Here is a 13357-nt window from a genome sequence, read left to right on the forward strand (position 1 = left end):
AAGAAAAGCAACAAAAGGGTCACCAAACTTCAAAAGAACATGCAAAGAGTGAATTTGGATAAAGATAAGCAAGGTAAGTATTCCAGAAGAAGTAAGAAATCTGTTAACACAACCAACAGTGACAAACCACGAAAAAACAAGGGAAGTGGGCATTTGGCCCGTCCGGTCATCAACTGAATGGCGACGTTTGCCTTCTCATCTTTAACTTGGGAAAGATGAGAAGTGTCTGAGAAGTGGCCCAAGTAATTGTTCGTGAAATTCAATATGTGTAGGTAATCTTATTTTTAGATTCTTGGAAGACTGTGTCAAAATGGTCTAGGGTTTGACACTTATAAATCTCCTTTATTGTTTGTTTTCTCCTTCTTTCAATTACGTTCTCATGGCTCCTGTAACTATAGGTACTACCAAAAAAGATGCAGTAGAAGCAGTCAATGTACATCTGTGCAAAGGAATCACTTCCTCGAGAATGATAAAAAAGAAGTCAACAATCAATGGAGAAGGTTCTTCCTCTAACTGTCTGTTTTCTGTTTGTCATGCTAGAGACATGGTGAAAGTTTTCATCAACAAGCGAAATGATTTAAAATCTCGAATCATTTCCTCTTTGGAAGAGATAACCCACTATGAACAAAGGTTGTCTCTGACCAAGAATACCCTGTGTGATCTAAAAAGAGAACTTAGTGAGTTAACTGATTTCTGAAGATCTAGAGAAATTGAACGATCCCATAATCAATGGGTTTTTCAATAATAAGAAGGAATTTTCTGTAGGTGCTCTGAGAAAAAATCTACAATGCCTAGTAACTCTTCTTTTTGATTTAGTTGGAAGAATATCTAGTGCTTGAATAGCAATGATTGATACTACACATAGCTATTATTTTTCATCTTCTTGTTTCTTTTTTAGGTTTTTTGGTTTAAAATTCTAAAAATATTTGGAGGATGATGTTTCTGCAGTATTAATCTTTGTAATTTGTTATATTGCAATTTGTTATGGGATATGTATGGTTGCGTTCGTGAACTTGAAGGTCCCATATATTGTCAAAAGTAAAGTCGTTCATGAATTGGTATTCACTATTGATTAAAGGATGAATAGACTTTTGACAAATACAAAAGTAAAGCCTATATTGTCAATTCTTTGATGGAAGAGAGGTTAAAATCTTTTGCTTTCAAGGATTATGTCTATTAATGTTGTTATGAATATAATGATGGAAGATAGAACGAATCCTTGTGTATTCCACAATAAAGATCTTTATTGATCCATATCCTATGTATTACTGTGAGGCTCCGAAATGTGTCTTATGTTGAGCACGATACAACAAAGTTGATTATTTTATGATTGGATTTGTTGGTTGTTCCGTGAGATATGTTATGTCGAGCATTTTGAACTAAATTAATCATCTCGTTTAGTTATTTAGTTATTGCTCCGTAAGTTCACTTATGTCGAGCAAAACAATTTACAATTAAATTGATTACTTTTGTGATTAGTTTGATTGTGTATTCCAATTAGATTAATTATGGGTTCTCTTGTAATTAGTCTAGTTGAGTATTCATATATTCCATAAGCCTTTGTGTTGAGTATATGAACGACTATCCTAATCATTGTCTAATGGTTATGTTAGTCATATGTTCCGTAAGTTTTCTTATGTTGAGCATAATCAATTAAGTTGGTCACCTTGTGTGTTTAATTTGATTGCGTATTCCGATTAAATTAATCATGGGTTTACTTGTGATTAATTTGATTGAGTTTTTGGATATAGGAAATCATTCTCATGGTTTTTGGTGTCCAATAAAAATCCTTTTTTTTTCTTTTGAAATTAAGGTCGCTCTTTTTGTTCTTTCGAGAATGACATCAAATGGGGGAGAGTTCTTTTGAACTTGTGCTTAATTGCCATATCTTTGTGGGGAGTGTGACTGTGGAATATTATAGGGGTTATCTTGTATCTTTAAACTCCTTAATGAATGCTATTAGCTTCGGCTATATGATAGCATCTAAATTAAGTTGGTATGTATTCTTCTTTTGGTCAAGAAATGTCTCTTACGAAAATTTCATTATGATCCCGTTCTTGTACCTTTGCCAATTTTATTGACAAAAAGGGGGAGAATTAATATGTAGTTCACACTACAAATACATATGGTTTTCGGATCATTGTGTAAGGGGGAGTGGTTTTCATGTGAGATGGAGTATTGACAAAGGGGGAGTGATACATATCACCATAGTATTATTGTTGAAGTTGTGATACAATTGGACTTTGACACTGTGTAATAAAACTATGACATTGTATAACAATGATCGAGACCTATGCTTTCTCATTGTTATAGATACGGATCTTCAACAACGGTGATACTAAACTTACAACCTTTGGGATCATTGGAGTACTTGGAAGTGACGAAGATTTCGATGAATGTTGAAGATTAGACTATGGAATAGGAGCCACTAAAGTTTCTTTATCTTTTTTGTATTCCATATGTATTGATAGTTTTGTCACTAAAACTAACAAAGGGGGAGATTGTTAGAGCATTGCTCGATCGACCTCGCATGCGTTGCTATCTCAAGCATGTTTGTCAACGTTAGTGATCAAAACTATAAGTCTTGATTTCTAGTCTATTATAGCTAAGTCTCGGACTAGGATAGAAAAGTGAAGTTGAGCTCAAGGACTTCATGGCGATTCATCATACAAGAAGAAGAACTACTCAAGGAACCGGTGGAACTTCTCGACAAAAAGGTATGTGAAGACTTGAACTTATCTGTCACTCAAACGTCTATCTACTCTATCTCCTACTCTTTGAGATAAGAAGTCGTATGTTATAAATATAGACTTGGATTATACACATTTGGTATTTCGAGCCGAGTATACCTCTCCTATCTATATCTCGAAATATGTGTTGGTAAGCTTTTCGCTTCGATCAAGTTTATCTTTACCTAGTGACGAAAGTCATGATATGTTTCAATCACTCTGAAAATTGCTTTGACGAGAAATGGTGTAACAACTATATAACGTCATCTAAGAATGTTTCAATGATTGAAATGAGAGTTTAGATTACATAACCAATAGTGGACATAAACATTATTGTGGAAACACATTTATGTATAAGTCATATTCCTTGAACCAAAGTTTGCGAACTTTGTTGATCAAGAGAAACCGGAGAATGGCGTGAGCCAAGTCGGCGAACTCAGTCCGCGAACTTCCGAACTTCTCATCCCGAGAAATTCTGCTGGAGTTGACGAACTAGCTGCGTCCGCGAACCCAGTCCGCGAACTGGCGAAAAGTCTTTGCCGAGATTTTCTGCTGGAGTTTGTTAACTCCACCGGTTTCTTAAGTCCGCGAACCTAGTCTGCGAACTTGAGAAAGGTTATATATCTGAAGATGATTTCTGAACTTAAACTTATAAAGACTAAGGAATGGAGTTTGCAAACCGTGTATATAAAAGATCATGAACCGATTCGAGTGAATCAAATCATCTTTGCTTCAATTGTGTCTTGTGTAGTACATGGGATTTCCTTGCAATTGAACAACTCTCTTAACTAGTTCATTTGAGTCATTTGAACTAGTTATGGTGAAGAAGAACATGGTTGATATGAAATGCTTTTATGGCTAACCTTTTGGTTGACTATTATTGAACCAACAATACACACATTTGGGTACGATTAACAAACCTAGAGGCATGTAGTTCAAGTGTGTATAACAAGCTAAGTTTTCGATCTAACGGTTGAGAAATATTAGCTTGAATCTAAATCAGGTTTTCATCTAACGGTGGATATTATTTGCTTTGTAACCAAGGCAAAACCCTGATTTGAAAGACTATATAAAGGAGACATCTTGTATTGTGCAAAACTAATCCCCACACCTTATGTATGATACTAGTTTGCGTGCTAGAGTCGATTCTCCTTTAACCTTTGGTTTTCTTCTTCTAAAACCAGGTTAACGACTTAAAGACTTCATTTGTATTGTGAAGCCAGACCGATACTACTTTTATCATAGTTGTGTGATCTGATCTTGCATCTTCTATCGTACGAGTACAATCAGATTGATTGGCTTGAAATTGATATCTCCGATAGGCAAGATATAAAAAGTAATCACAAACATCTTCGTCTCATTGTTTGTTATTCCGCAACATCGTTTTCGCTATCATACGATTAAGATTGTTGTGAGGTGATTGATAAGTCTAGGCTGTTCTTCGGGAATATAAGACCGGATTATCAATTGGTTCCTGTTCACCTTGATTATTATCAAAAGACCGAATAAATATTTTAGGGTTTATCCGTGGGTGACAGATTGATCCTTTAATAGACTTGTCTATGTGAGACAGATTTGTTTATTGTCAAAGCCCGCGATTTTGGATCGTAGCAACTCTTAGTTGTGGGTGAGATCAGCTAAGGAAATAAAGTACGCAATATCCTGCTGGGATCAGAGGCGTAGAAGCATAACTGTACCTTGGATCAGTGGGAGATTGATTGGGGTTCAACTAAAGTCCAGTCCGAAGTCAGATTGGAGTAGGCTAATGTCTTTAGCGGCTTAATACAGTGTGTGTTCAATCTGGACTAGGTCTCGGGGTTTTTCTGCATTTGCGGTTTCCTCGTTAACAAAATTTCTGGAGAATGTGTTATTTTAGTTTCCGCATTATATTTTTTTATCTTTATTATTAAAACAATACAGGTTATGCGTTTGAATCAATCAATTGGAAATCCAACCTTTGGTTATCGATTGATATTGATTGATCCTTAGATATTGGTTTTTGGTACCATCCAAGTTATTCCTTGCATTTGATTAGAAATCGCAGTTCCTGCTTGAGTAAATTAAATCAAGAGAGAGATATAAACTCGTTGATATACTTTTAATTGATTGAGTCTTGTTTATTCTCTTAAAAGTATATTCGAGTTTGTCCATACAGATTGCTTAGCGAAATATTGGGTGGTGTCATTAGACCCCCGCTTTTTCAATTTTCAAGTGATCGATAGATCAGTACGAAACATTCCGAGTCTACATCAAATGACTGTCTCACACAAATTATGTAAGATGTTACCAGACGATTTTCACATGATCACCTTTTGACTTTCATCAAGAATATAAGATAAACTTGGTTAAAGCGAAATCTTACCGACACATATTTCAAGAAATATGTAAGCGAGTTAAGCTCAGCTCGAAATATCAAATTTGTATAATCGAAGTCTATATAGCTATACGACTTTTGTTTCAAATATGAAATAGAGTATATATACTTTTGAGCGATAGATGAGTTCAAGTCTCCACATACCTTTTGTTGATGAAGTTCCACAAGCTCCCCTTAGTAGTTCTTCGTCTTTAATCGATGAACGCCGTGAAGTCTAAAGCTCAACTACACTTTCTATCCTAATCCGATACTTAGCTATAAGTAGACTAGAAATCAAGACTTATAGTTTTGGCAACTAAACTTGACAAACAAGCTTGAGATAGCAACCTTACGAGTTCGACCGATCAGTTCTTTAACAACTTGTATGTCTCAACATTCCTATACTTTCTAGTCTAACCTAAACCAAGTTGACTCTAGTATTTAATCAAGCGACTCTATTTGGGTTTTGGTACTAAAATATGACAACCAAACTTGACATACCAACGCTTGGTGGGTTCAGCTAAGCTATGCTCTAACAGATACTCAACTACCAACTTCTATATTTAGTCCGAGACTTGACTTTAGTAGACCAAAAATCAAAATATAATTTTCCACTAACATTGACAACAACATTGAGATAGCAAAACTTATGAGTTAGACCAAGCAGTGTTCTAACATGATTGACGAACGGCAGTTAAACCTTGATAATCACTAGTTTGTTTATTACGTCATTCTCTTCTGATGTAAGGTCACTCTAACTAGATCAAGGATAGACAAAGTTCAGATATGTTTTTGGATCTAAAAATAAGCTTGTGATCATCCATTGTTAGCAGACTCCATTTTTTGCGTGATTGTTGATGGTGGATTTTTCACAAAGGTTAATATTGTAAAATCATAATTTTGTGTATTTCTGACATAGCTTCAAACAATTATATGAAATTCATATTTTAGAATTTAGATATGAAAGTTCATGTCACGATGATCTCTGACTGAGTATGTAGCCTCTTTAGGGAATACATGCATATGTAATTATTAAAGCCTCTTAGATGAGCTTTCAATATTCTGCTTATTTCATCATTTATACCGAGCGATTCCAGTATACGCTTCCGTATATAATCGACAATCATTGGACATCTCCTAGATGGATTGACCACTAGTACAGAGCAATAATGTCTTCAGGATGTCGCAACATTGCCTGACTATACTGAATAAATGTTCAGAGCGAGTATGATGCTTCCACTATCTCATACCTCGATTATCGAATAAATAAAATGCTCATAAATTAACAGGTTGCCTTCTAGTATAAAGCCATCAAATTAATTAATTCTAGTGCAGAATTTATCAAGAATTCCTAGAAAATATTCTATTTCCGCTACAATATTTGATTACTTCAATTCACAGCTTCTCTCAGCTGAATTCCATGGATTAGTAATAAATATTCATTTCCGGAGATATTGCCACCGAGTAAGCCCCGAGATAACAATGCGAGTATACTTAGCAATAATGCACGAACGAGCACCCAAAATATGGATGAATGAGGATATATGGAGATCTATGCAAAACAGGAAAAAGAAAATAAATAAGTAATGAAAAAAGCACGCAGCACCAGAACCACCGGCCTACCATGCTGTGGCCGTGACCGGTCCCACACTTCTCCATTTTTTTTTATTTTATATTATGTTCCTTGGGTTCCATAATCCTTGACTCCCACATTCGTGCAAACTCTTAGTTCTCTGTATTTACAAATCAAATAGTCCCATGACCGTCAGAACTTTTTACCGATAAATATTAAAATATCATTATTTTGATATTCTCAAATATTAGAAGCTTGAGCAAAAACCCTACTTTCCCTTTCATGCAAAAATTGAGAGTTTCAATCAATATCAAACTCTTCTGAAAATAAGGTCACACCTTTACGTGGATGTTGTGGATACCAAATTTCTCATCATACTTTGAACGTACCCATAAAACGAATGACCTCACCCTCCCTTTACCGGTGAGCCACGATATAAACATTAAGTCCCAGACATGGATTTATGAATGGGACACATGAGTACACAGTGTATATAGATTCCTTAACTATTCATTATGCTGGTCATTATCATCGTGGATAAACTATTTGTTCTCCAAGGAACCATCATATAGTCGTTTGTTGGTCGAAAAATCCCTAAATCACATGTAAAGTTTGTACAAAAGTCAATAAATTACGCTTCTACTTTTCCCTCATAGTTTAATTTTACCCACCTAAACAAGTAGAATCAATGTACTCATTGAACCAAAAAAAGGCAAAAACCTAGGGTTTGGTCGGACTAGCTCCGGTTTTATCTCTTCTTTTTTCTCTTTGCGTTCTTTGTGCAACGATTTGGCGTCAATGGCGCCGAATCATTCAATCCCACCTGATCTAGGCAATCATCCAAATCAGAAACGCTTTGATCGTGCACAAAATAGAAATCGATCACGTTCAAGGCCAAGATTTACCTATGTTCCAAAAACAGGAAACCCTAATCATGGAACGGACAATTCCAAAGATGGGAATGGTTCGTATGCTAATATAGTTAAGAAGAAATCAATTGTTATGTCCAATACTGATGAAGATTCTTTATCACATCCTCCTGTTCGAGCTTCTACTGGGGAGATTGTGATTACAATTCCTAAGGAGGTCAGTCGGCGTTCTAAAGAAATATGGAAATTCAGTATTGTAGGTCGTTTTGATTTCAAAACCCTAGGTACCAAGTTTGAAGATGTTAAGCAAATTATTTGCGAACAATGGAGATTAACAGGCCAAGTCCAGTTTATTCCATGGGTGAAAGGTTACTTTGTCATTAAGCTGAGCAATGAGGTTGATCGTAAAAGAGTTAGCTATGAAGGTCCGTGGAAGGTTAAAGAACAACAATTAAAGATGATTCCATGGACTCCTATGTTTAATCCTGAATCGGAGAAGAACTCAAGGGCCACGATTTGGGTACGTATTCCATATCTTCACTTTGAATATTGGGAGGAGATCTTATTTCGAATTGCTCGTGGTCTTGGCAAGCATGTGGCTGTAGATACGAGAACTTTGAAGGTTGAATATGGTTATTTTGCTGCGATACTGGTGGATATAGATTTTTCTAAACCTTTGCCTAAGCTTGTTATTGATGATGAGGATTGTCCGGAAGGTTTTCGTCTTGATTATGATTTTTTGAATAAGCCTGAATTTTGTGATCATTGTAAATCAGTTGGTCACACTTTGTCCCAATGCAGAACAACCAAATATGAAGACTTTGAGAAGTTGCATGATGCGGAGGAAGATGACTTAAAATGTGCGGCTCTCAAAACTGAAATGGATGATCTGAAAAATTATTGGAAGAAGGAAAAATATGTTAAGCCAAAGGATAAGCTTCCACCACCGGCTAATACTAGAGGAGAAGGGGATCAAACTTTGGATCCTAAGGATGATGGTTTATGCATTGGAGGAGTTAAGCATACTGGGCGTCATACTCTGATCCCGAGTCCAGCTTCGAGTATTTCTGGAGAGGATAATATTGCAGACATTCCGTGTGTCTTTCTTGATTCTGCTAGAACTAATCGTTCAATTGGTTCAGTGCCTTTGCAGGATATAACTGATGATGTTGCTTCTCTTTCATTGGACCTTGAAAGGGAGGAGGAGGAACTTTACAAAGTCTATGATGAACAAAGAGGATAGCCGATGATATGGCTAAGGCTGCAGATCTTGCAAAAATAGAACAAGATGCTTTATTGGCTAAATTGCAACATATTAGACAATTACTTATGGAAAAGAAGAGGCAAGAGGAAGAGAAGAATGTTCAAGAAGAAGATGCTAGTTTGACTTTAGAGAGTCAACAGCAGGAAGCCGCTCATCAAGCTTTTTCACAAGAACAACAATACCAAGAGCTGCATTCGAATACTGATTTGGAAAAACCCGAGGATGGTTTTAGTTCTCCAACTAGAACAGCTAGAAGGTCCTCTCCAGTTCGAACTGATGAAGTCCTTGAGACTTCCAATATGTTTGAAACTGGTATTTATGCTAGGGAATATGAAGGAGCAAACATTGAGGCTGATGCATTGACTTTTAAGGAAAAGCCACCGGATGCTTCGCAATCTGCATGCATCGTAGAGATTGAGGCTGAAAAATTAGAATGGAGTGCCGCTAAAGATGAGGAAGATAAGCTTAGAAAGGAGCTAGCTGAGAAGAAGAAGTTGGATAATTTGGCTAGGAAGGTCGTTGCTAAAACAGCGCAAAAAAAGAAAATCAAACCCGGTACCAAGTCGGTTGAGGATGAGAGCCAAGGTGTTAGAAGAGGACAAAGTCAAACTCGCAAAGAAGATGATAAGGGTTCAGCAAGCCCTTCAAGGAGCAAGGTTAATTAATGCGGGTCTTCTATTGGAATGCTCAAGGCTTGGCTAAGGATGATGCAAGGGCCAAGTTGCGGGAGCTTTTTTACTTACACAAACCTGACGTTATTTGCATTGCAGAACCGCATGTTTTCTGCAGTGTGCGTTTTGTTAGGTCTCTTAGTTTGGTGGATTTTTCTGAGGATGTTATTACAAATGAGGTTGAAGGAGATAAAGGTAATATTTGGATTTTATGGAGGAATACTCTGTTAAGGCCTGATATTTTATCTACTTCAAGACAAGCAATTACTGTGAATTTTGCTTCCATCTCTAGAGGAAGTTAAAATGGCGGTTTTTGATTTGGGAGCTGATTCTGCCCCTGGACCGGATGGCTTCACTGGTTTTTCTATCGACAGTGCTGGGACATTATTTCCAGAGATCTTTTTAATGCAATTGCAAACTGCTGGTCCATGCGTAAAATTCCCAATGGCATTAACTCTAGTTTTATTGTTCTTATTCCAAAAAATAGCAGGTCTGATGCTATAAAAGACTATAGGCCAATTGGTTTGAGCAATTTTTTCTTCAAGATCATTACTAAGATAATGGCTACCAGGCTTGGTACTGTTTTGAATAGGTTGATTTCTGAGGAGCAAGTGGCGTTTATGAAGGGTAGAAACTTTCATGAGAATATAGCTTTGGCGTCTGAACTGATCAATGAGATCAATACGGAAAGGAAGCATGGTAATGTGGGCCTCAAATTGGATATTGCTCAAGCCTTTGATACGGTTAGTTGGGATTTCATTGCTGAAGTTTTTCGCCAATATGGCTTTTCGGACTCCTGGTGCAAGTGGGTTCTTCACATTCTTAGTTCAGCTCGGATTTCTGTCATGTTTAATGGTTGCCCTGAAGGTTATTTCAGTATTACTAGAGGTTTGCGTCAAGGTGATCCTCTCTCACCTTTGATCTTTGTTCTTATTGAAGATGTCTTAAGTCGCAATCTTTCCAAGTTTTTTGCGAACAATAGTATGCAGGTTATGGTTAACAAGAAGGGTGTGGCGCCTACTCACTTACTTTTCGCGGATGATATCCTTATTTTCTGCAGAGGTAATCTTCATAGTTTGCAAAGTTTAAAGAATTTGCTTGTTTTGTATGAGCATGCGTCTGGTCAGTGCGTTAACTTTGCAAAGAGCAAGTTTTAATTTGGAGGTGATAGAAGTTCTCGTGCTATTGCTATTTCTAACTATTTGGGTATGGAAAGAGCTATGTTTCCGGATAAATACTTAGGTATTCAATTGAAACTTGGATTCGTTCGGCACATTCACGTTCGTCAAGTGGTTGAGAAGATTATGTACAAATTGGCTGGCTGGAAAGGTAAGATTTTATCATTCCAAGCGAGGCTAGTGCTAATTAAATCGGTGATTTCCAGTTATGTTATTCATTTTATGGCTGTTTATAAATGTCCTTGCACGGTGATTAAGCAAGTTGAGAGGGCCATTAGAAATTTTCTTTGGTCTGGGGATGCTGAAAAACGTAAATATTTTACGGTTCTATATGATGATCTATGCCTCCCAAAGCGTGAAGGAGGTCTTGGCATTAAGAAGTTAAATTATGTTAATAGGGCTATGTCATGAAGCTTTGGATTTCTATTCGAGATTCAAATAAGATTTGGGCCAGATTTTTGAGGGCCAAATACTTTAAACTCAATGGTAATATGATTAATTACAAGCTGGGTTCTTCGATTTTTCCTGGCATTCGCTTGATCTACAACTTTGTGCAGAAGCATACCCGCTCAATTATAGGTAACGACGTTAATACTTCCTTATTCATTTGATAATTGGTGTGGTGATTTTTCGATTGCGCAAAGACTTGGCATCACTTCCAAAGGCCCTAATGATTTTAAGGCTAAAGTTAGTGATATTATTTTTGATGGTGCTTGGGTTATCCCTGAAAAAACTAGAGAGTTGATGATTCGTTGCAATATTGATGTAGAAAACTTGCCGGTTATTGCTGGTGGGGAGGATTATAAAATTTGGGACTTAGACAGCAAAGGTGTTTTCTCAGTTAAGTCGGCTAAGGCCGCTCTTAAGTTGCCAGCTGAAGTTGTACCTTGTGAAAATCTGTTTTCTCGTCAGGTTGTGCACCCTACTTTGAGTGTGCAATATTGGAAGATTTGGTCCAAGCAATGTTGTGCTAGTGAAGACAATATTATTAAGAAGACTGGTAGGAGCATGCCTACTATGTGTCGTTTATGTAGAAAAAGTGGCGAAACTCTTAGCCACATCACTTGGCATTGCAGAGTAGCTAGGAGGATTTGGGCTTGGGTGGCTGGAGTTTTCAAGCTCGATCCAAAGGAAGACCTGGTGGACTCATATAAGGCTGCTAAGGGTCGTAGTATAATGATCAAGGACCTGTGGTTAGTTGCAAATCTGGCAATTGTCACGGAGTTATGGAAGTTACGTAACAAGTCTTATTTTGAGAACATGGCTTTTCATTGGCTGGGCTTTAAAGGGAGAGTTTATCAGGTTATTCGTGATAATTCTATTAGAATGAAAGTCCACATGCATAATACTTTAGAGGAGTTACGCATTCTGAATTATTTCAAAGTGCGGCATAGATCATGCAAAACGTCTACCCCAATTGAGATTAGTTTGTCTCCTCCTGATCAAGATGAAATCATGATTTGTTGTGATGGTGCTTCTTTCGGAAACCTGGGCCAAGCTGGTGCAGGTGTGGTTTTCAGGAATGCAAGTTCAGAGGTGCTTGGTGTTCTTTGTGTTGGCCTTGGTTGGCAAACAAATTTCTATGCGGAGGTTTGTGCGATTATTTATGGTGCGATTATGGTTAAGAGATGGAATTTGAGGAGTATTTTCATACGTTCTGATTCGAAGAGTTGTATTCAAGATTTTCAAAAGAAGGAGTTGCCTTGGCAGCTGGTGCAGAAGTGGAAAATTGCGAAGTCGTTCTACTCAAATGTCTGTTATATTCATAGTTATAGGGAGGCTAACTTTTCAGCTGATCGGCCAAGCAAGCATGTTTGCTGGCTGAGGATATTTTTGAGTTTTTTGAGGGTAGGATTGGTTTTATTCCTGCTGTGGAATGGCCTGGAAGGGTTTATTTCGTTTCACTTAGGTCTTTCTGGTGAGTGGCCTAGCGGCTAGTCACTTTGAAGTCCTAGTCCCTGTACGTTTTTTCGCTTTTTAATTTTATTTGATCGAGAAAAAAAAACAATGTACTTATTGAACACCAATAATAAGGTAGTAAGAGCAAGTCCAATGTGACACAATAAGTTTGATAATATGCCTATCCAGGTGGATTGACAAATTGAGTTTTGGGCAGTGGGGAGATGTTGGAAACAATTTACAAAATCAAAACGGATCTCAAACAACTAAGTCATGGACTAGGTCGTTATCTTTAAGGGGTTTCGCGACTCTGCCTCTTGATTGTGTGCTAGTAGTCGATTCTTGTCGAAACCCTATAAGATAAAACAGCTGATAACTCTCTTGTTCGATTTTTCTGCACTGTGAGAAATCAAACCAACAACAACTCTTTCTACACTTGCTCAAAACTCAAAATAGATGAAAAACAATTGTATTTGATCTTCTCCATAAACTGTTCTTTTATAACTCAAAATAAATTAATATGGTTTTAATGAAAATCAATTTTGCAATTAGTGCTCACTGAAAATCCTCCATAACAGTCACAAAACGGTAACAATATAATTACCAAAAATTAATAGAATTAATTGGAGAATATTAAGTTGAAAAAACCGTTTTTGGAAATCAAGAGTTAAATCTGCAAAAAATCAGTTTCTGAATCACCAGACCTCCCAAGACCCCGCTCTCCCGGATTTAAATAAATAATATAGATATATAAATATACCTAGTCAAATGCATGGGGTAAGACTTGAACCCAAGTCTATAGTGTGGGAGCCCAAAATAAT

At 36.9% G+C, this 13357-nt stretch overlaps 1 protein-coding gene across 1 annotated transcript; it reads left to right on the forward strand.

The window, feature by feature from the left end:
• Positions 1–11381: 11381 nt before the first annotated feature.
• On the forward strand, positions 11382–12575 carry LOC113346396. The gene has a single exon (XM_026589929.1). The coding sequence runs from the start codon at positions 11382–11384 to the stop codon at positions 12573–12575; it is 1194 nt and encodes a 397-aa protein (XP_026445714.1).
• The last annotated feature ends 782 nt before the right edge of the window (positions 12576–13357 follow it).

Source organism: Papaver somniferum, unplaced genomic scaffold (genome assembly GCF_003573695.1).
Source record: "Papaver somniferum cultivar HN1 unplaced genomic scaffold, ASM357369v1 unplaced-scaffold_99, whole genome shotgun sequence".
Taxonomy (NCBI): Eukaryota; Viridiplantae; Streptophyta; class Magnoliopsida; order Ranunculales; family Papaveraceae; genus Papaver; species Papaver somniferum.